At 44.7% G+C, this 24457-nt stretch overlaps 1 protein-coding gene across 10 annotated transcripts in view; it reads right to left on the bottom strand.

Annotated features, from left to right (window-relative positions):
* LOC309333443 (rho GTPase-activating protein 20-like) overlaps positions 1–24457 on the bottom strand; it is a 94149-nt gene that overhangs the window by 21159 nt on the left and 48533 nt on the right. For 5 of the 10 annotated variants that reach the window (XM_081846940.1, XM_081846947.1, XM_081846943.1 and 2 more), the window contains 7 exons: positions 18831–18913; positions 12189–12362; positions 9375–9524; positions 5645–5686; positions 4211–4295; positions 3971–4048; positions 2194–2260 (listed from right to left, as the gene is read on the bottom strand). In XM_081846940.1, the coding sequence (XP_081703066.1) occupies positions 2194–2260; positions 3971–4048; positions 4211–4295; positions 5645–5686; positions 9375–9524; positions 12189–12362; positions 18831–18913 (679 nt within the window). The other 5 variants (XM_081846942.1, XM_081846945.1, XM_081846948.1 and 2 more) reach the window with 4 other exon arrangements.

Genomic DNA, 24457 nt, shown 5'->3' with positions numbered 1-24457 from the left:
GCTTATTTAAACAGGAGTAGTTGATTAAGGAAAACAACATTTTTCCTCCCACAGCATCTCTGAAGGCATTGTTTTCCTTGCAAGTTTGAATTTCATAGCTCTTGTCTAAGTTGGTGTGGGAAGCATGGTGTTAAAGATTTGGGTTGGGTGGGCTAAACCCTAGAAATTAATAAATGGTAGGATTTTGATTATTTGGGATGTGAAGGGAGAAATACAAGCTGCAAAGGAATTCCTGAGCTAGCCAATGCAAAACAACCTGGCCAAGCTAGGGCTATTAAAAACAATACAACGCTGTTGAGGGCCATTAGCAGTACAAGAAAACTGACCTTCCCCTTGCTCTGACGTGTGAACAGAGTCTGGGATTTGGAAGGTTGTCAACGTAACTGGGTGTGAGGTGACAGGAAAAGAGGGTTGTTTAGCAAGGTTTGCTGGGAAGAAGAAGGGGAGAGAAGAAAGACTGGGATCCATCTTGGGCAGGTTGGCTGAAGGCTGGCTGGGAGAGATGCCTTGTACTTCAGGGCTGCACTGCTGTGGGAGACAAGTTCTGCTTCAGATGACCATGCCATAAGTTCTGGACTCCCTCCATGCAGACTGAAGGTGTAAATAGGTGAATAAACCATTTTTCTCAAAGCTATGACAGTCTCTGCCATGTCTCAATTTTCCAAAGGACCACAGACCCTGGGTGAGAGCCTGGAACCCCTTGGAGTCTTGTAGAAAGTGGGGGGTGGCACCTAAGTTTTATAACCATATGTTTGGGTTGCTTTAGGCAGAAGGTTTGGATCTGATTCTTCTTTCACTCAGGGCTTGTCCACACTTCTGTTTGTCCTGGATTCCTTTCTACTTGTCCCATGGTTTCTGGGCATGGGTCCAAGAGGTTCTTCGTTCACCCTGCCATTTCCCTGGAAAACCTGATGCTCACCACTGAATCCGAACTCATGTCAATCTGCAGAAAACCCTGATGGACTTTTACTCTGACTCAGTGGTAAACAGCAGGTTTCCCAGGGAAAGCAGCAGGGCAAATGCACAGAAAGCCTGGGACAAATGGAAGTGTGGGAGAGCCTTCATTCAGAAAGGGCCTGGTTCTCCCTGATGTGGCAAACCTGTATTTGGCTGTAGTCCTTTAGACTGCAAGTGGGAGATCACATGGTGTAATGATGATACAGAACAATTCCTGCCACTTCCCAGAGGAAGGGCTGGTGGTGGTGGTGACTCCTTACTGGGGGCAGGACAGAGGCAGTAGTGTATGGAGGTAACAGGAGGGTAGGTCCCGAACCAGTGGTTCAAGTTATAATAAAGGACATTCCAAACAGTTACAATACAGGACATTCTGACTTTTCTGCCAGTAAGAGTTGTTTGGAAGTGTAACAGACTCTCCTTTGAAAGTGGTGGGCTCTCCTTCCTTGACCGTTTCTAAGAAGAGGTTGGATGGCCATCTGTCATGTATGATTTTGCACGTTCTTAGACAGGAAGGCAAACATGGTCCAGGTGTTGCAGTTCACTGTTCATTTCTCTTAGTCATACATATGCTGTGAGATGGAGTTCAGGCTTCCCCCTCAAACTCCTCCACTAAATGCCCTCACAAACACCCCTGTTTATACAAGTCCTGGCCACAAGAGCTTCACCTGCTGTATTTTGGTTTGGGTTCAACCCTCTGGAGCTGCAGAAAACAAGCTTGCTCCATCTTCCATGTGACAGCTCTTCAGATATTTGAAAAGGGGTATCATATCACCTCTCCATCTTCTCTTCTCTAGGCTGAACATACCCAGCTCCCTCAACTGTTCCTCATAAGGCTTAGATTCCAGAACCTTGATCATCTTGGTTGCCCTTCTCTGCACATGTTCCAGCTTATAAACATCCTTCTTAAATTGTGGTGCCCAGAATTAGACACGGTATTCCAAGTGTGGTCTGACCAAGGCAAAACAGAGCGGGACTATTACTTCCCTTGATCTGGACACTCAACTTCTGCTGATGTAACCTAGAATTGAATTAGGGTTGTTGTGTTTTGTTTTTTTGCTGCTGCATTACACTGCCTCACAGAGTGCAATGTCCTGGATGATAAAAGGAACAACAATTTCACTCCACAGAAATGAAAGGGTAAGATGCCACTCACATCAGAAGGACTTACAAATATTCATTTTGACATTAATTAATACTGAATTATCCATGTTCACTCAAGAAAGCAAGAGCTCTTACCGATAAGTGGGTAAGCATTATTGTCCCTTCCTGGTATTACCCAAAGGAGATAGTCTCTTGGCCGGCCCTGTGGATTGAAAAACAGAAAGAAATGAGGTGGCAGAATGAAGGACTGGAGAAGCTGGGAAAAGGGGATGCAAAACAACAGAAGGGGATACCAGGCAATGAAGCCCAGGCAGCAGGTGGTGAAGGGAGGATCAGGAAATGCAGGGCTGCAAACCTGATGGAATACAACAGAGTGACCAGCATGTCTGACATTCAGAGGAAGCAGAACAGTACAGCTGAGGAAAGGGGAAGGCAGTCAGACAGAAAGAAGTTAAAGCTGAAACTTTACAGGAGCCTCCCCCAATCTGGTACCCTCCAGATGTTTTGGACTACAACTCCCATCAGCCCCAACCAGCACAGCCATGCATCTGGACAGCAGCGGCTTACATAAGAACATAACAAGAGCCTGCTGGAGCAGGCAAATGGCCCATCTAGTACCATCTTCTTCTCACAGTGGACAACCAGATGCATCAGTGGGAGGCCTGCAAGAGGAACCCAAGAGCAAGAGGACTCTCCCCTCCTGTAGTTTCAAGCAACTGGTACTCAGAAGCGTTATGGCCTCTGACAGTGGAGGCAGAGCACAGCCATCATGGCTAGCAGGCGGCGGTAGCCTCCTCCTCCTTCTCCACCACGAATTTGTCTAATGCTCTTTTAAAGCCATCTAGGTTGGAAATGGATGCAATATCCACACAAAAGACTTGAAAAGCATGCGAGTCAGGCCAATGAACATGTCTTGAGTCATTATATACATGGCACATTTTAGCACACCACAGTCTAATTATAAACTAGTATATTTTGCCTAGGTGGCAAGGGAAGAGGCCAGTGGCTTTCAAACTCTTCTTTTCTCAAGGAACCCCTGTACATTATAGAGGGATTCTGGGACATGCTCCAGAGCAAAGGGTTTGACCACGAGTAACAGCCACATGCTCTGTATGAACTGAGAATTCACCCTTGTGCCTCCCAGACCGCCTTCCTTAGCAGTGGCAAAGTTTAGGTGTGATTTGGAAAGCAGGGGGAGAGAGTTTTAGGGAATCTTGACTGACATTACCAATTTTCTCATGGAGGAATGCTTGCAAAGCCAAAGAAATCAATGGCTTTGTCTACAACTTGCAACACTCATGTCTTATACTAAGGGGTGAAACCCAAGCATTCATGTGAATATGTTGGTCATAAAAGAACCAATCTGTATTTTACAACCCTACAGTTGACATAATTACCGTATTTTTCGCTCTATAACAAGCACCCAACCATAACACGCACGTAGTTTTTAGAGGAGGAAAATCCGTAGGCATGCCACCCATAGGCATTCCCTCCATAACACGCACAGACATTTCCCCTTACTTTCTAGGAGGAAAAAAGTGAGTGTTATGGTGCAAAAAATACGGTATGTATCTATCAAAATCATGCATATTCACTTTTAGTGCTTATTTTCCACTCCTTCTCAGAACCCAGTATACCCCCAAAAATAAAATGCATACACAGTAAGTCTAGATAAATAATATCCTGTTCATTAATACCTCCTTAATTTTTTTTAAATGTAGAATGCAAAAGCATGTGGCCCAGATCCCTTCTCCAGTCTATTTGCTTCTTGGGCATGAGTGGATCCCTTGTCTCAGTTACACTTAGGAAAGCTCAAGTGACTTCATCTTCCCACCCCCCGCCCCACAGCTAGTAAAAATAATAATGCAGTACTGCTGAGCCATTTCTAAAAGGAAATAAATTTTGCACTTACAGGAAGTCCCAGCTTCTCAGTGGTCCTCTTGATGACATGCTCTGCTGTTTCTACATTGGAGACGATTATTGCAGTGCTCTTGATACAAAGAATAAAAAACACATTTAGGTTCTGCTCAGGTAACATAGAGCCTTAAAACTACTGTAGATTGAAAATCAAGACTAAGCACTGTCACATACGGCGGTACTGAAGAACAGGACCAACCTAATAGGCCAGGCTATTTTTCCCACTGTTACTCACAGAGGAGCTGTGGTCACCGTCCATCAACACAATCTGCATGGGTATGCTTTTGGGATACTCAGTCTGCTTCACTTCATTGATGTGCCTATAATTCATAAATTTACCATTAAGAAAATAAACCACAAGGTGAATAGTTACTGGGGCATGCAGAGAAAGGCACTAAAAACACTGCTACAGACCATTTTGGGGAGACTAACTTTTTTTGGGTGGGGTTGATTTCACTCAAGCATCTCCATGTCATTTAAGTCCTGTGCACACTCAGCAGCTCCCTTCAGAGGTTCTAACACAGGGGTGGAGAACCTCAAGCCCCAAGGACCCTGCTCAGCCCACGACACCTCTCCTCAGGTTGTACTCCTCAGAGCAGTCCTGCATCAAGAACATTTATCTGGCTGGAATGTGGTCCTGGGGCTGTGATAATGCTTTACACATGTGTGGGTATGTGGGTATGTACAAAATCTCTGATTTCTGTGTGCCAGGAATGTAACCTACTGCACAAAGGTAAAGCCCTGCCCACTTTCATCTCTGGCCACGCCCAGCCCTGGCATGCAGCTACCCACACAGCAGGAGTGTAGCTTTCAGGTTGAAAATGGTTCCTGATTCCTGTTTTAATGGATGCATGTTAGTCTAGGGTGCTGCCTGTCACTGCAATGCCACCCTTCCCATGTGTTTCCTATGTAGCTAAAAAGTAGCTAAAAAGATGTCCTCCTAATATTGTGGAACTACAACTCCCATCTTCCCTGGGGGCTGATGGACGTTGGCTATCCTTGTGAATGAACACCTGAAAAGTGGCTAAATGGGATCAAAGTAGAACACTGATAAAGTATAAGGCAGTACTCTCTGAGGCACACTATAGAACCAACACATTCCCTCCTCCCTCTTCCAGTTGGCTTATCTATCTATCTATCTATCTATCTATCTATCTATCTATAACTTTTGTACCCAATTCTTCAGTCAAAAAGGTTCCCACAGCAGCTTACATTCAAAACAGCCTGCAGGCTTACAACCTAAAAACCAAAAAGCATGACATACAAGGAAAAAGGGATGGGGAGGGAAGAAGAAAATTAAATTTCAAACTCAGTATTGATTTCTAAACAGTTGGAACAGTTCAGGGGCAGGAGGTGCCTGATGGATCTGGGCTTTTGGCAAAGGTGATGGAATGAGCCTTCTGCTTCCCACTTCTCCCACTGAGTCAGCCTGAGGGAATGGCAGTTGCCCTCAGGTGCCAAGCTGAGGGGAGATGAGGCCTGATGGGGCTGGCCTGCCACAACGGAACTGATGGAGGTAGCCCTGCTTCTAGCCTACTTTCGTGGGGAGCAAGCAGCAACCATGGCAAGGGCCACTAGATGCCACAGGCAGGCCACCATGGCACAATGCCACTCCTACCTTTACGCCACGTGGCATCCTTGCTGCAGACAAAAAGAATGCAACTCTTACCACAGCAGTGTTGACATCCACCTGTCCTTCACTTCAGGCGATCTGAAAATGAGTAGTAAACACAATGGTAAGAAAGCATCAAAAGTCCTCTGGCTGCAACAGGGGTGGGGAACAACTGTGGCCTCAGGGGCTATGCTATTCCCCCTCCAGAGGCCCCACCCCTTGCCAGGCCCTGCTCCTCAAGTGCTTTTGCGTTGGTGAACTGTGATAATGTCTCAGAGGATGAGATGTGTGTGCCTAAGAACATGAGAAAAGTCTGCTAGATTAGGCCAATGGCCCATCTAGTCCATCGTTCTCTTCTCACAGTGGCCCTCCAGTTCCCTGTGGGGGACAAGCAGACAGGATTTGAGAACAATAGCACTCTCCCCCTCCCGTGGTTTCCATGACAGCATAAGAAGAGCCTGCTGGATCAGGCCAAAGGGGGCCCATCTAGGCCTGCATCCTACTCTCACAGTGACCAACCAGGTGCTCATTGTGGGAAACCCTTGAGCAAAACCCAAGCAGAGGAGCACTTGAGTTCTTCCTGAGGTTTCCAGCAACTGGTATTCAGAAGCATTACTTCCTCCAACCATGGAAGTAGAGCTTGGCCATCATGGCTAGCAGTCACTGATAGACTTATTCTCCATGAATAGAAACCTCCTCCATAGAAATCTCCATCTTGTCTGGCTGGATTGTAGCCTTCCATATGAAGGGTAAAAGTCACATTCATTGCTCCATCCACTTTTGCCTCTAGCCCTGCCTGCCAGTGGCATGCGGCCCCCAGAAGATGATCCAGAGAATAATGTGGCCCTCAGGTTGGGGAAGTTCCCCCCCTTTCTTTGTCCACACTGCCATAGATGATATACAGAACTATAAATCACTGTCCCTTCTGACAAAGGCCCAGTACAAAAGCACAGCCCCTTCCTGTTCTATTTTAGTAAAATAATTTTCTTGTGCTGCTGAGCTCAATTTCCTGGCGAAGCGAAGCGAGGCTCTGATAAGTGGGCGGAGGGCAAGTGCCTTATTCTGACGTTTGAAGCAAGCATCTTTTTCACGTTGGGCAACGGCCTCTAATTAATATCTTGCTTTGTCTGCTTTCCTTGCCTTGCAATTCTTAGAAACTATTTCCCTCTAATGACGTGAGAGATACAGAACCTGTACCAAGGTTTGCCCAAACATATATTGGCTGTAAAAAGCAAATGTTAAGAGTCGTCATTCTTCTAGTCAGGTATCCTGCAATGCGTGGCAGAACAAAGTCAATTGAAGACTCCCCAATAGCCTGAATGGCTAATAGAAAATCACCGTATTTTTCGCTCTATAAGATGCACCAGACCACAAGACGCACCTAGTTTTTGGAGGAAGAAAACAAGAAAAAAATTTATTCTGAATCTCAGAAGCCAGAACAGCAAGAGAGATCGCTGCGCAGTGAAAGCAGTAATCCCTCTTGCTGTTCTGGCTTCTGGTATAGCCGCGCAGCCTGCATTCGATCCATAAGACGCACACACATTTCCCCTTACTTTTTAGGAGAGAAAAAGTGAGTCTTATAGAGCAAAAAATACGGTATTTCCTGGATGAGATGAGGAAAGAAATTTTACATTTTTAGCTTCAATCAGGAAGATATTGAGGGGGGCATAGGGCAAATGTTAGCCAACCTTTTTTGCTGAAGCAGAAATAAAGGGCTGATCCACACCATATATTTAATGCATATATTTAAACATGACCCTCACCAACTACCATGGGAACGGTAGTTCTTAACTGTGTGTAGCTATGAGTGGGAAAACTACAGCTCCCGTGAATCTTTGGGGGGGGGAGCCATTGGCTTTAAATATATGGTGTGGATGTGATGGAATAGTGACAGTGAATTAAAGGTATTTATTTTCTGCATTAAGAACATTAGAGCTATGAAGCTGGATCAGGCCAATGGCCCATTTATAGTCCAGCATCCTGTTCTCTTAGCAGCCAGCCAGATGCCTGTGGGAAACCAGCAAGCAGGACCTGAGCACAAGAGCAACTCTCCACTCCTGTGTTTCCAGCAACTGGTATTCAGAGTTATACTGCCTCTGACCCTGGAGGAACAGCACAGCCATTGTACTAGTGCCTTTGTTTGTCAAATCCTCTATGGAGGTGTCCAAACCCCTTTTAAAGCCATCAAAGTTGGTGGCAATCACTCCATCTTGTGGTAACAAATCCCATAGAATAGCTATGTGAAGAATTAGTATGTGAAGGAGGGAATGTTGTCTATTTTCAGATAACACTCTCAGCTGGGTGCAGCTTCCCCCCATCAACACCCAACAGAAGGTGTAGTCCAACCATATCTGGAGGGATACAGGCTGGGGAAGAAAAATTACAGAGCATGTATACTTTGTGCATTTCTGTTATGAAATTAGCTACGAAATGGACAAATAGGCACAATCATTTCAAAGGTGAAATGGCTACAGGAATCGCATCGCAAAAGGGAAAAGAGAAAGATAGAGCAAGCATGACCCCCAAATATTTGACAAATGAGAAATCATAAATTGACACATAAAGTTGTCTAGAGGGACTAAAAAGAATGATATGTTGGTTTGATTGTTTGGGTCAGATTGGTCTGATTTTGTAACGTGTGAGAATAAGAAAACTAAGGATGCAATGCAGCTATCTCAGGATGCTACTCTGAGGTACTCAGCATTGTTTATTTATGCTGTAGCAGTAAGAATCATAGTAAGAATGGTTATCTTTATACTGTTCTTTGAAGACAGTAATCCTTGTGTGATTTTTGATGTGTCCAGAACTGAATTTTATTTGTATTTTAAGTCATGTTCATGGTATGTTTCAAAGGATGTAAATGAATGAATGAATGAATGGTTGAATTTTGAGATTTATCCTCATGCAGGAAATCTCAAACATTTCAAAGGAAGCTAAACTACCATTCAATCCTTAGTGAATCTCCATGTTAATAATACTGGTTCAAACTGATGTTGTTAACTCTTTATTCCTGTTGTTGTTGCCATCGTAGTTTTGCCATTGACAGCTTTTGACCTGTCTCAAATTACTGTTTATATATTCTGTTGTTTAAAATTATCATAAGCTACTTTGAGCCCAGATCTTTGTGGGAGATAAATTTTTGTGGGAGATAAATTTTGTAAATAAATTAGACAAACAAAGTACCGTATTTTTCGTCCCATAGGACGCACCAGCCCATAGGACGCACCAAGTTTTTTTGGGGGGAAATAAAGAAAAAAAAATAAAGAAAAAAAATGTCCCCGGAGCTTGCGGGGCAGGCAGCGGGGAGAAGCGCTCTTCTCCCCACCGCCCGCCTGCAGACCAGGTCCAGGGACAGCGGGAAGACGCGCTGCGCCTCCCAGCTGTCCCCGGAGCTTGCGGGGCTGGCGGCCGGGAGAAGCACGCGTCTCCCCACCGTCAGCCTCCAAACTACATCGGGAGACAGCGGGATGGCGGCGTTCCGCCTCCCCGCTGTCCCCCGAAGTTGTGGGGCTGGCTCTGCGGCTTTCCTGAAGCCTCCAGGCTTCAGCGAAAGCCTGCATTCGCCCCATAGGACGCACACACATTTCCCCTTCATTTTTGGAGGGGGAAAAGTGCGTCCTATAGGGCGAAAAATACGGTAAGTAAGACTGGGAAACATTCTTAGTGAGTGAGGGGTGGTGGAGGTCAGCTTCTACATCTCTGTGTTGTCATCGGATGTTGTTTAAGGAAAATGTGAGGTGATTTGGGGCGGGGGGGATAGATGATGAATTCTGAGAGAAGGTGTTACCTATAAGTGACAACGAAGTTGGTGGTGGGCCAGCCAATCACAAAGGAGGTCTCATGGGTGAATCTTTTCTCCGACACTTCACTGAGGCAGCTGCCTGTCCACACCTTAGTCAGGTGCACCTGCTTCTTCACTTTCAAGTTGGAGGATGACCTAGATCCAAAGCCAGAGACAGGTTATGTTAAGAATGCTGGCAAGAGGAAGACGGCATGTGGTGCCCATGTCTTCTTCTGCATCCTCACCATAGACCTCTCCAACATTTATCTTCACTTCTCCTGAATTATGACCACTGTTGAACCACCCTTAAGGGGAGAGAGAAAAATTTGATTGAATTTGCCTTAAAGGTAAACTTTCCTGATTCACTCTTCCCAAAACAATATGTGACAAAAACACACACCCATCCTACAAAATTCTTGACACAACTTCCCCATGGAAAAATCTGGAGAGTCTTATTTGATTAGAGATTTTAAAATGCATCACAGACTTTTTCTAATTGCTGGATCCAACTGCTGACACACTTTCCCCCCAAGAAATGACAGACTTGCTGCTATTGTTGTTGCTTACTGTTGTTGTTTTTTAAATTACATGTGAAAAAGCAATATAATATATATTCTTTTAAAAACAGAATGCAGTTAAAAAAGAAGAATTACACTTCTCTGAATTTTGTGCTGCAAGTTCTCCAATCAAATAAGGTACACAAAAACTCACATTTTAATGGAAAATGTGAACAAATGCATATGTTAGTGAAAACAACATTTAAAAGTGCATTACAATAGGGGGGTTGTTAATAAAAATATGCATTACTAGGGCAAAAATGCATACAAGTTGTGTATACTGTATTAGGAAAATTATACATTAAAATACAGACAAAGTTTTATGAGGACTTTTAAAAGCAGCAACTTGGAAAGAGATGTGCAAATGCAGAGAGACCTGAACTTGAAGACTGGATAAATGAGAGATGAAGAGAAACTGAAACTGGCAGGTTCATTCATCCCTACACACATTCACCAATGAAGTCACACTCCTTGTTAGCAGGATGGACCCACAAATTTATGAATGGGAATGGTTGTTGTTGGGGTCAGGAATCAGAGGCCAGAAATTTCCTCCTTATGAGAGAAAAGACTCCAATGGAGCAGTCAATTCCCAAATCTACAAAGCAGGCAGTGAAAGCTGTTTTCTTCCAGCATAATTTTAAAGAATGTATTATGTTTTAAATTGTTGCTTTTTAATAGTGTACGATCTGTTCATTCTTGTAAATTTTCTGTTTTATTTTACCATATCATGACATTCTTTGAGCACAATTTTTTTGTAGAATGGTGAGATATAAATTACTGTAACAAATAAAACAAATGATAAAATAGTCACAATTATTTGTTCTGTTGCACACCAGTAAAACGGGACGCGTGTGGCACTGTGGGTAAAACCTCAGCGCCTAGGACTTGCCGATCGCATGGTCGGCGGTTCGAATCCCCGCGGCAGGGTGAGCTCCTGTCTTTTGGTCCCAGCTCCTGCCCACCTAGCAGTTCGAAAGCACCCCCAAGTGCAAGTAGATAAATAGGTACTGCTTTATAGCGGGAAGGTAAACGGCGTTTCCGTGTGCTGCGCTGGTGCTGGCTCACCAGAGCAGCTTCGTCACGCTGGCCACATGACCTGGAAGTGTCTCCCGACAGCGCTGGCCCCCGGCCTCTTAAGTGAGATGGGCGCACAACCCTAGAGTCCGACATGACTGGCCCGTACGGGCAGGGGTACCTTTACCTTTACCTTTACCTTTTTACACCAGTAAAACCTTGGATAGGGAGAGACTGATGTTTTCCAAGTCTCCCCATTTCTGTTGGGGTCTGGCATTTCATAAAAGAGTCATTAGCCTTGTTGTGATTTTACTTAGCAGTAGCAAAACTAATCTGGCAAAATATTGCACAATTTCTTTAATTCTGCTTGTCCCTCCCGCTCAACCCTATGCCCCTCATGTTCTACTTTCATAATAATATTTGCTGCATTTTAACTTGTTTTATGAAGAAATCAGAAAGTCAGGACTTGACTATTTATTTATTCATTCTGATTTATAGCACATTTCTATCCTGCTGGTCCATTTCAGAAAATGGCCAGTTTTTAACAACAACAACAACAACACAACAACAACAACAACAACAACAACAATACCCTAAAATATGAAGAAAAATAACTTTAGAAACTTGGGGTGTTCCATATGAGGACTTCATTAATTCTGCAAACAGGTCGTTCAGATATCATAAGCAGATTGCTGGCATTAAAAAAAATACTTGTCAGATTTTCCATGTGTAGGGTAAATCCTGATTCAATAGAGGGAAAATACAGGCAGGTATTCTGGTGCCAATAAAGTTATGTGGATGTAGCAAAAAAAATTTTTTTGCATGGGTGAAATGTGCCCATCCTACAATCAACAACAAACAGCTGGAAACACCCATTTTCCAAATATGATTTGCTCAAGCTCACCACTGCCCTCCTCCCCTGATGATAAGCTAAGCAAGCTCTTACACCAGACGCCCCCAGCCTGGTGCCCTCCAGATGCTGTTTGACTCCAACTCCCAGCAGTCCCAGCAGCCAGCATGGCAAACAGTGAGAGGAGCTGTAGTCCACTAACATCTGGAGGGTGCAACAATGGCTAGCTTAATTCTGAGAATGGAGAGAGAGGCCACAAATGAACCACACTCAAGAAGGTTCCAGTTCCAAGTTCCAGTTCCAGTTCCAAGTACAGACACCTGGGCAAGTAACCTTTGCAAGGTACTCCTAAGAAATACCCACTTCATTAACAGCCTTGTAGATCAAATCTGCACTTACTTGAACTTGGCAACAACCAACATATTGCTGAAGAGGAACAAACATCTCTCTTGCGTCTGTAAGCCTGCAGTTAGCTGTACTTGCTCCTCCAAAATGAAAACGGAATTTGGATTACCGAAAGCCCCGGCTGGTAATCCATTGTCTGAATGGACGGGTTGACAAATTACTTCCCTGCTGAAAAAGAGAAATTATCTAATGAGTTGTGATGGGGGAGTGGAGCCAATGCTGATGTAGGTGGCCCCTTAAATCCTTAGCTCAGGAAAACACCAGAAACAACCCCTCTCACCCAACGGATCCTGCACATATGTTTTGGATATAAATCTCTTCTTTGTGCTTTGTGTATGCCAGTGAATCTGAATCCACAAAAATAATAAAATCAGACAATCTTCCTGGTTTCTTCAAACCACATGACTGATATAAGCAAAAAGCAGCCAGCTGCAAAAACACAATCAACTTGGCAGAAGATACAATTAGTGTGGGAGACCAGGGATGCAATGGCAGCCCCAATCTCTGGGACATGGGTGTAGTTAGGGGGGCAGCTGTCCCACCCCCCCAAATCAAGTACAGTGGTACCTCGGGATGCGAACGGGATCCGTTCCGGAGCCCCGTTCACATCCCAAACGGAACGTTAAGACGCGATGGCGGGTGATGTCATTTTGAGTGTAACGCACTCCGTTACTTCCGGGTTGCCGCGGAGCGCAACTCGAACGCACTCAACCCAAAGCACATTCAACTCGAGGTATGACTGTGAATAAATAAAAATACTTAACTAACTGACCTAACGAGAACCTGCGCAAGCAACGCTGACACAAAACTCCACATATATTAAGTAAAATAGAAATATCGCCCCCTGACCCCACCCCCACTCATCTCCCCCCCTTTTCTTCCTAATGTCTCAACAAATGAAACTGATCTGTTAAAAAATGTTACCGGGGGGGGGGGGGGAGAGAGAGAGAGAGAGAGAGAGAGAGAGAGAGAGAGAGAGAGACTGCACATACTTTTGTAAACCAAGAAAATCTTTAATAAAAATAGTTTTTAAAAAAGAACTCATTGAATCTGCTTTTCATGTCAGAGACCAATTTCCTTGACCAAATCTGCATTCTCCAATAAAGTATTCACCATAGCTGTCAACTTTTCCCTTTTCTTGCGAGGAATCCTATTTGGAAGAAGGGAATTTCTCTTTAAAAAAGGGAAACGTTGACAGCTATGGTATTCACCCTCACACTGATGTCTGCTAGCTGCTCATCCATGGGGGTCATTAGTTCTTTCAAAGTTTCTCAGACAATGATCTTTGTGGATGACAGCTGAGAGGTGAATTCATCCCAGAGGTTGGGTGTAGTCAGGATTTATTATTTTTGGGGGCAGGCTTTTGTTGAGGGCAGAACCAAGTTATCCACAATGCAATGGGTCAGTTAGTTAGGTCAGTTAGTTTTTTCCAAAAAAATGTATCTTTATTAAAGATTTTCTTGGGGTGGGGGGAAGGTGAGTGGGGGTGGGGTGGGGTAGCAATTCGTTACAGGCTTCAGGGAGCTGAAAACAGAGTGAGATGCATAAATCTTCGCTTGCATCCTAATTATGGTCCATAGCTTTATGCATTCACTTTAAGTCGTCAGCCTCCAATATAAGGTCTAATATAAAAGCTCTAAACTGCTCAATAATAAAAGAGGTCAAATCATCAAGTTCCACATGATCACTTCAAATAGATATTAGTTTGTAAAACAGGAAAATGTTACTGAGACTGCCTAATTATTTTATACCAAATTGGTTGATTAAGAAAGACTCATCATCACCCATACAGGGCTGATACACAAAATTAGTGCTTTCTGGCAGTGGCGTAGCGTGGGGGGTGCAGGGGGGGCCGGCCGCACCGGGCGCAACATCTGGGGGGGGTAGGGTTAGGGATAGGGTTAGGGGGCGCGAATCCAGGGTTAGGGGGCGCAAATTACTTGCCTTGCCCCGGGTGCTGACAACCCACGCTACGCCACTGCTTTCTGGAGTCTGAGCATCCACTTCAGACCCAACCTGACCAGATCCACCCAGGGTCCTACTGGAGCTTGGTTCATTTACTCTTAGCACTCCTTTATCTGAAAACCTCCTGCTCCTTTAAATGAACCTGTCCCTCCTTCCTACACCTGGAACTCCCTCCCAGAATACTGTATCTGCATGACACCTTCCTCTTTTCTTTCTCAGGGCTGCTCCCCAGCATATAATGAAAGCAAATCCTTTGTTCAAGTGTTACTTTGTTCAAGAGTGAGAGAGAAGCTTTTCTCTATCCACTTTCTCTATGCCATGCATAATTTTACAAACTTCTATCATTTTGCCTCTTACTCGCTTCCTCCCCCCAAACTAATTATTTCTAAATCAGCATCCAACACCAACATCTATTGACACTTTGAACCAGCAATTGTGCAAGTTTTGGATATGTGGCCAAAATCTATCTAATCTTGTTCTTTAAAAAAATGCAATGCAAGGGAACTAATAATACGCGAACCTACAAATCACCAGTGACGTTGTGACAAATTCCCAGGGTCAGGCCAACCCAGGAGATGTTAAGTGCCCCCTCTTTGCCCTCTGCCTAGTCTGCAAAAAGACATTCTTCCCTGCATCCAAATAAAGCCAAGAATGTGTTTCTCCCATTCAAGTCGCTTGCAGAAAATGGAGAAAGCTAGAAGAAGGAAAGGCCTTCTCAGTGGCAGCCAGTGCAAGAATTCCTCTCAGATAAAAACCATGCTGGAAGCTGCACAAATCATTTCCCCAAAAGCAGAGGGGTTATAGTATGGTGCTAAATGAAAAATAGTGTTCCCATAAAAGCTTGCTTGGTTTGAAGTGTAAATCATTAAAGTTTTTTTATCTTGGCTTTAAAGAAAATATTTATTTCAATTAAATAAACTGGCAGGAAATGTTATTTGTGAGGGCATCTTTGGAACAGGAATGACAGAGAGCATGGCCTTCTAGAATCCATCATCTCATTGCTGGTGGGAGCGAGGGAGTCTCCAAACTCTGTGATAACTTATTCGCTATTAAAGAGACAGCTGCTTGGGCTTGCTGTTCTTTTGAAAAGTCCAGAAGGCTCAGGCACAAATTCCCCTCATGCAATGAGGGGCAGGTCAGGACCTTAGCTATGCCCCCCCTCCGAAAGAAGGCATGCAAGGCGCCATCCAACTGTCTTATGGACACCATTCCGGGTTTGTGTAGGGATTAGTCCTTAGCCTTTTCTTCTCCTGACCCTCAAGGCAGGGGAGGCTTAGGATCAGAGTTTTCTTCTCCTAGATGGGCTCTCTTTCCAGGTTGACAAGTCCCATCAGCCCCTCACTTCCCTCTACAGCACATGCAGAAACTGCCTTCTTGGCCACTGGACCCACTATTAGTCTCGTCCACTCAGTCCACCCGGAACCAGTCTTCACATGCATGAGAAGTCCCTAACTTGCAGATGGTTCGATTTACATAAGTATAAGTCCTTCAAATTGGGTCTGGAAAACAAGTGGCAACCAGTGAAGTTTTTTTTTACAATGGATATGCTCGGTCTGCCACTCCTATAAGCACTATGGGCTGCTGAATTTTGCAGTAGCTGCAATTTCTGGACCATAGCTGTCAACTTACAGATTTGAAAATAAGGGACCAGCAGCCTTGAAAATAAGGGACCAGCAGCCAAAATAAGGGACCTGCAGCCTCACCTGTTCCAGGCACTCCAGTGTTCCTGTCCTCCTGCAGTCTGGTCAAACTCATGCTGGTAGCTTCGAGAACACTGTCCAACCAACTTTGTAACCAGAGGTTCAACTGAATAGAATCTGAATCACATGCACCACAAGGCCTATGCAGCCTCAACTTAAGATGGCTCCCCGGCCTGGCTCCCCGGCACTCCAGTGTTCCTGTCCTCCTGCAGTCTGGTCAAACTCATGCTGGTAGCTTCGAGAACACTGTCCAACCAACTTTGTAACCAGAGGTTCAACTGAATAGAATCTGAATCACATGCACCACAAGGCCTATGCAGCCTCAACTTAAGATGGCTCCCCGGCCTATGCAGCCTCAACTTAAGATGGCTCCCCAAGGCCTATGCAGCCTCAACTTAAGATGGCTCCCCAGCCTGGCTTAAGACGTGCTCCCCTGCAGCAGCACGTGCAACAAAATGGCATCCAGCATTCAAAAAACCCCTCAGCTTGCATTAACTAGCCACACACAAGGCATTCAAGCTCTACCCCCCAGTCGTTCTTAGACTTCTTACTGGGTGAGCAACACAGCCAAGCAACACAGTTGGAGCCTCCCTCCTCCCTGGCCGGCAGGGAGGGAGGGAGGGAGAGGAGCTGCTTCCTTTGAAACCTGGGAAATTTAAGGGACATCATCAATAAGGGACAGCAGCGGGACATGGCGCTGGAATAAGGGACTGTCCCTTCAAATAAGGGACACTTGACAGCTATGTTCTGGACTGTCTTCTAAGGCAGGCCCAAGTAGATTGGATTTCAGTAGACTAACTTGAAGGTTTTCTACCCAGGAAAGCCAACAAGGTCATCTAGGCCTCAAGTAACAATGATAGTTGTTCCTTCCAAATTATTTTCTCATCCATTCTGTTACATATGGGGGAGGGGTGGGGTGTTTAGTGTTCCATTTTGTGCAAAGCAAAGCTTGGAATAAATTTACAAATTTGCCATCCACTAGAAATCTGTGCTTCTTACTTCTGAATTTTTGGAAATAACATTAATGACTAAATGGACCTATAAAACTAGATCACAAAGCGGTACAGTGCAACTTCAGCTTAAGAACTGTTTACAAACTATTCAGTATAAGAACTCCGCAAAACCAGAAGTAGTGTTCCGGTTAACAAACTTTACCTTGGTCTAAGAACGGAAGCTGAACGGTGAAAGGGTACCGGGGGCGGGAGGCCTCATTAGGGAAAGTGTGTCTCGGTTTAAGAATGGCTTTGGTTTAAGAACGGACTTCGGGAACGGATTAAGTTCATAACCGAGGTACCACTGCATTTGGCAGGACAGATTTATCAAGAGATGGGCAGCGTTCATTCAGTTTTGCAATGGGAAAGTTATGGATAATATTTCTCCATATACTTAGAACAGCCTTGCAATAAACTGTGGTGACCACTCTAGATTTTTCAACGGAAGCAGCGAAAGAGAGGAAGTGATTCATATTTCTAGGAATCATCTGAAGGGAACAGAAGCACATCCTGACCCACATCAAGATAACTTTGCACCCTTGGAGGAAATGCCCACCTCCGCTTTTCCAGGGAGACCTAGAAGTTGCCTTCAGGAGAGGAAGAGCCTCGCACTTTTGTTTCCTCTCTCACTGCTTCTTCTGTGGAATGTCCAGCATCTCCAATAAGTCTCATCTAGAAAACAGCCTTTGCTAAGCCAAACTGAATGTAATTTGGTGCAGGAAAGAGGAAACCTGGTAGGATGGGGGGAGGTCAGGGTAACCTCTGCAGTGGCCCTATGGGAACTAGGGTTCTTTTGTTTTCGCTCCTGTGGATTAATGGGGTGGGGGCAGAGAAAAAACTAATCAGCAGTTAAATGTGCAGTGGCCTTAAGATTGCTCGTGGTCAAATGACTGTAACATATTTTTTAAACAAAAATTAAAAAATGAGCTGCAGTATACGTGGCAAGCCACAGGGTCTGCAACCCTGGCACAGAGCCTCTGTGAATAAATTTGGGTGAAACTGCAGAGATTTGGAGGTGAGGCCAGTAGGCACAATCCAGACCTCACTTTCCCATGTGATCAGTTGCCTTGGATCTGCCTAAAATTTGCCAGTTTACTTATGTGATTGCACTACCTATTTATGCCCTCTTGTTCGCTTTGACCTGAGAAACTGGTACTGAATTACTGCTGTGTGGAGCTTCCCCTGCACTTGATCTGGAAGCTGAAGTTAGTGCAGCATGCTGCAGCACAGTTGCTGACAAGAGGAAGATGGTCTGTGCTGGTTGCCAATCTGCTGCTGGGCCAAGTTCAAGCTGTTGCCCTTAACAGCTTGAACTTGTAGTATACAGTACAATGCCCTTTACAACTGGAGGTGAGTTTATCTGCCAGATTGCCTTACCCCATTAACACACACTTGATCTGCAGCACTGGATCCTGTTACAGGTGCCACATCACACCGTTTGTAAGAACTCAAGCATTTCGTATGGCAGTACCTATCCTATGGAACTCCCTGCCAGTTTATATCACCTTCGCTGTACTCTTTTTTAAGCACCTGTTAAAAACATTTTTGTTCAGGCAAACCTATCAATGTGCTTTGATCTGTTTATAGCTTATCCGTAAGTTTAATTATTCTTTGAAAAGTTTTGAATAGCTGTTTTTAACAGATTTTCTTAATATGTTTATTGTTTTGTTCTCTTTGTAAACCACTTTGAAGCTTGTTTCTTTTTTAAATGTCAGGGGGTATATAAATCTTTCAAGTGGCACCCCCTGCTAAAAAAAGATAATAGAATGCTGGACATTTGGACTGGGAGAATATTGGTAATTTCAGTCCCCATCACCCCAGCCACTGCCAATCTAGTGCCCTCAATATGCTTTGGACAACTCCCTTCAGCTCTACCCAGTATGGTCATATGAAGCTAAGGCTTGGCAAAGGCTGCTCTAGGCAATAAAACCCAAGCATGTGCGCATACTAAGGAGGGATTGCAAATGAAAGTTGCTGACCCGGAGTGATGCTTAGACATGCTGAGTGCCTTGCTGAGTGCAGCAGGCGTTGAGCGCTTCCGCTGTCCAAGAGGCTTCATTTTCTGTAAGGAAAAAAAGAAAAGGCAGATTAGGTAAGTATGCCACCAATTCACTAGTTTCCACATGCTTAAAGCTGAATTATGCTGGCAGCAAAAAGGATGTTAAACTATGGAACTCACTGCCACAGGAGGAAGTGGTTGCTACCAACTTGAAGGTCTTTAAAAAGATTGGGCATAGTCGTGGAAGATAAAGACTGCCAATGGCTGCTAGCCACGATGTCATGCTCTGCCTCCAGGGTTGGAGGCAGTAATGCTTCTGAATAAGTTGCAGGGAACCATGGGGTGGGGGTGGGGGAGTGCTCTTGTGTTCAGGTCCTGCTTGTAGTTTGGGGCACCTGGATGAACAGGATGCTGAATTAGATGAGCCATTGGCCTGATCCAGCAGGGCTCTTCTTATGTTCAAATTTCCCATATGGAGAGGCCTGATCCATCTCTAGTCATGTGCAACAGCTTTGCCCTGCCCCAAGTCAACTTGATGCAGACAGTTTGTGGAGCTTAAATAAGGATTTCCATATAGACGTGTGGTGACACTTATCTAGAGATGCCTTGGTGTCTGAAGCATCCTATTTCTGCAAATGTATGTGTATGCGCAGAAAAGCATCCACAGCCACATAGAACGTTCTCTTCTTCTGCTTGCTTCTCAAAGGCTCAAGGGCTCATCCATACCTTTGCTCGACCCATATTTTGACCCTATCATGCACTGATTAATTCCCCTATTACAAGACCTTTTCTTGATGTTCTGTGGCTGTGCTTTGCAAATAATCAAATTTTAGCCACTGAATTGGGTCTTATTAGAAGCGCAGACAACCTGAGGGATTTTGCCTAGCTTAAATTCGGTGGCTAAGATTGGATTTTTGCAAGGCGCAGCTGCGGAACAAGAAGAAAAAGCTTACAGTCCCAGGGGAATTAATCAATATGCAAAAAAATCAAAATACAATTCAAGCAACAGTTGTGGCTGTGCCATAGATAGGGTGTTTATATCATGTCATTTATACCTTTGGGGAAAATAAATAGCACAGCTTTTCTCCTGTTGCAAAGAGCAAGTGTGGCAGAACTAATTCCAATTTTGAACATTATGGGGTAAATGGTTAAAGCCTTCCCTCTGCAAACGGTGGTCTAAATCTCCCTCCCTCTTTAATTTTCAAAAACAAACAAACAATAATTATCATGTAACAGTTAACAGTGTGAATAATGCCATGTGCAATTTGGTCTTTAGAAAAGTTTTCCCCCAAAGCCACTTCCGGCCTGCCCAGGAGGTGGGGTTGCGGGCTTCACGCCCACCCCCACGTGAGCGGGGGCTGGTTTCAGCCCCCGCGAGAACAGGGGAATCCCGGCCGGGTCTGCCCTATTTAGGGCCGGCGCAGAGGGGGCTCACCCTCTTTTCGCCGGCTAGCCCTCACGTTTTCCCACCCTCTCTCCCTTTAGGTATGCTTTAGGTAGGTCTTTGACTTTGCTATGGACTTCAGTCTGTTGCCGCAAGGGGCATGGTAGGAATTTTTCCCAATTGGCAATTTGTAGCCTTTTGGTTTTTTGCCTACCTCGTAGCAACTCGTCACAACTTTTCGGCATTGGCGGTAGGCATTGGTAAGAAGGGGTTAAGAGGATGTGTGTGGGGGGGAGGAACGCCATCACCTCCCCCCAGTGAGCGAAGGGTGGTCCGTTAAAGGACTCCGGGGGGCGTGGCCCTGTCCGAAGCCTATGGAGGTGTGGGGGCCAAAGGCATGCCCCCGAGCGGTGACCCGGGGTTGCTCCTAGTTGACGTGCCTCGGCAGGAGACTCCCCCGATAAAATGTTAACCCTTCCCCGTGTCTCCAGCAAATGGGCTGGAGCCGGATAGTCGATAGGACCAATGCCTAAGCCAATGCCTCTCATTCCTGAATTCGATAAAGTTGTGGCCTAATTCGCCCAATTAACCTTAATTATGGAGTCTCGTGTCTTTATTTATCCTGGTGGGGGGCGGGAACTCGCCACGCAATGAGTCTGGAAATGAACTGGAATGGTGGTTGGTCCAGAGACTTTCAGAACCTTGGGTCCAGCCACCCCTACCCTTGTGCCACCACCCCACCACCTGACATTTCAGAATAGAACTCTTTTCAGCACACATGTAAGTTACAGGGAAGATGTTCCTGCCCCACAATCATTATGGGTGAGAGTTTCCGTGACCTATGCACATTATTTCAAGTCTGGTTGAATCACAGATGCACATAAGGACATCGTGACATGGGCAGTTAATTTCAGATGCTTTCCTAATAATCCAAGACATAAAAAACCTACCTTTTCCAGAGTCAAGTTTATCTGGCAGAAGGATCAACTGCTGGGTATAGGGAATTCACTCATGCTCCCTAGGGCTGATGGGAGCTGTGGTCCAAAATATTAGGAGCTGGGGGGTGTCAGTGTTACGCAAATTCTAAGGTGAACACAAAGCAGACGCACATTCCACTGAAAAGCAATCTTTCACGCTTCAGAAATTAGGAAATATTCTTTAAAAACGAGGGGGGGGGGAGCAGGGGCATAGGAAGGGGGGGGCGGGCCACCCTAGGTGCCATCATAGAGGGGGGTAACAAATTATCAAGGAACAATTACTGCCCTACTAGGGTGGTTCATAAAAAACTTTTTTTTGAAAATGCCTGCTCCAAAGGTCTTATCTTACTACACTAGGGATTATATAGCTATATATGAAATTTCATGCATATCAGTTAATATCTTAACCCTCCTCCACGAAAATAGCTGTTTACTTGGCTGTTTTCCTATGTCCTGAAGGCTGAAATTTCAATTCAGTGGAGCAGGGTCAAGATATTAACTCATATGCATGAAATTTCAGATATAGCTATATAACCCCTAGTTTAGTAAGATAAGACCTTTGGAGCAGGCATTTTCAAAAAAGTTTTTTATGAACTGCCCTACTGCCCTATCCTCCGCTAGGCTTTCCGGGTCCTGGAAAACCGGCCTATGTGAAGAAAATGAGACTAGGCCAAATAGATTAGGCCTTGCCTTGCCTTGCCTTTGCCTTGCCTTCACCCCACCCCCTACCTGCAGCTGATTGGCCAGCTGGGTTGGAGGCGGGGCAAAGGCAAGGCAAGGCCAATTCTACTTGGCCTAGTCTCATTTTCTTCACATAGGCTGACTTTCTGGGCTGCTGGGGAAGCCTGACAAGGCCGCCGCCTGCCCTGCACACCCCCTTTGGGCCCCAATCCCCATCTGAAAAGCCTCTGCTGCCCCCAAAAGTGGAGCGCACGGGACAATGGCAGCACTGCCGCCTCGTTTTGCCTGCACGTGGTGCTGGGAGGAGCAGCTCAGCGCCGCCCTGGGCACTCGGCAGGCTAGCCTCCCCTTTTCCTCAGCCTCCCCTGGATGAAGGTAGGATCCCCACCCTCTCAGCCACATACCCCAGTCTTACCTACATGAAGCTAACACCCCCCAAAAGCAGTTGTGTAATTAAAAGAAGATGGGGGGAATCAGCAAAAGCAATTCTGTGGCTAATTGAACAGTTCCTTTAAATAGGGTCTATTAATGAAGTTCACACTTTGGACAACTTGTCTGATGCTTTTGCAGAAAAATATTCCTAGACACAAGATTTTTATTTTTTATTTTTAAAGCCCTTTCAGTCTGCCATCTCGAGGCTAAGTACAGCAAACTGTACATTACCACCCCTCTCCCCAAGGCTGGATCATTTATTTCTGTGTGCTTGTGTATCTGTGTCTTCCTTGTATTTATTAGGGACTATTCTCTTGCCTTTCCTTTGATATCTATGCTACTGATTACTTATGCCGTTTTAATTTTAGAGAAAGTGTTTAATTTTAAAAGGATCTGTACTATAGAATAATAGTGGTAATAATACATTGAAGACAAGCAAATATTTTGAGGAGGGTGGTCCCAGAGCCCTAGTGCCACCATCCCAAAGAGGATAAAATGGGCAGACTTTGGTACTCTTTTGTCCTCCCGTCCCCCAATGTCTTTCTCTTTATCTGAGCTGGCTCCCAGCCTGTTACGTTACTTGCAGGGAAACCCGTGTGGGGTTCCTCTCTGTATAAAGTCTTCAAGCTGTTCCTGCGCATGCCTGACAAATCTGCCCCATTGTCAAAATTTATCTTTTTCCCCACCTCCAGTCTCCGTTGTTGTGTGTCTTGGCTGAGGGGAAAAACATGGCCATTTGTCAGGGATGGCCTAGTTGAGATTCCTGCATTGTCCCAGGGGTTTCACTAGATGACCCTCAGGGGTCCCTTCCAACTTTACAATTCTCTGGTGCAGGCTTGTGCAGAGTTTTAGGTACAAGTTGGATGCAAGGGGTGCTTAGGATTGCAGCCCATCTTATGCACCGTCAGCTCGGGAATAAGTCCCACTGATCATGATAATACTAGATTGCTGCTGTGCAGTCCTGTTTTTTAAATAAATGTTTTCCTTTTCAGATAATACAGAGCATGGTGAAATCACAATAAATAAAAGCTCCCCTTAAGTAGTTTCAAGCACTACTACAGGTTCCACATAAATACCTGTACTGCATTGTTTACTGTGACAGCACCTGCACTTTGGAACTCCCCGCCTATTGCAACAAAGCACATGCCTCTGCTCAACTCTTTTTGGGCACCCGCTAAAAGCATTCTTCTTCAGGCAAGCATACTAGATGCTTAGGAAATTGAAGTAATTTTAATCTTAATATTTTAGCTCTTGTATGTTTTAAAGTAGGATTGTTAATTTTTCTTGATTTTACTGCTGTGGTGGTTTTTTGTTTTGGTAAACCACTTTGCAGGTTTTTTAAAATAAATTTTATTAAATAAATAAACAATAAATATAAATAAAATAACACAAGCTAAAACACAATCCATCCTGTAGATTTAAGTATCTGTCCATAGTCGCCTACTTGCTATCAGAGGCCCAGAATCCACATTCCTTTGTAAGAAAATAAGAAATAATGTTAAACCATTTTTGCAGGCCAAATATATATATATATATTCAATTGGGGGGGGGTGACAAGAAATTTTCCACACCGAGTACCACCTGACCTTCCTACGCCTCTGGGGGAGGACACTTCATTTGAGTTCACAGAGCGATTTTCTCTGAAGCAGAAAAGGAGTATCTTGGAAAAACCTTTCACAATATCCTTCAAAAACCTGCAAATCCTGTAAATAGATAGATTTCTCACATTAATGGGCTACCCACTCTGCAAAAACCTGGCTGGCAAGTATCTGCTAAAAGCAGAGCAGGCCTGTCAAAAGAGCATCTTCTGTGTATGAATAAAGGCAGGTTCGTGGCAACGGATTCAAGAACCAAGGTATTTGCCATTTCAAAATAATGGGCCAGACTGGCCAGGAAAAGGCAATCATCAAGCATTATCGGGTATCTTGACAGTCAGGAGACAAGTCATACTCTCAAATTTATGTTGTAGATTACCTCTTTCTGTGATGCTTGTTTGATGCTTACAAGTGGTGGGGTTGGGCAATTTCTAAAGTCTTTAAAAGTTAAACATTTTTGTTCTGGTTCCTCACCTCCTTGGAAGGGGGAGGGGGAACTCTGCTGCAACAGAAAATGAAGATCTGCCTTACTTTCTTC

This window comes from Podarcis erhardii (genome assembly GCF_964252035.2).
Source record: "Podarcis erhardii genome assembly, chromosome: Z".
Lineage (NCBI taxonomy): Eukaryota > Metazoa > Chordata > Lepidosauria > Squamata > Lacertidae > Podarcis > Podarcis erhardii.
Note: the sequence above shows the minus strand (reverse complement) of the source record. Positions and strands in the feature narration are given on the sequence as shown.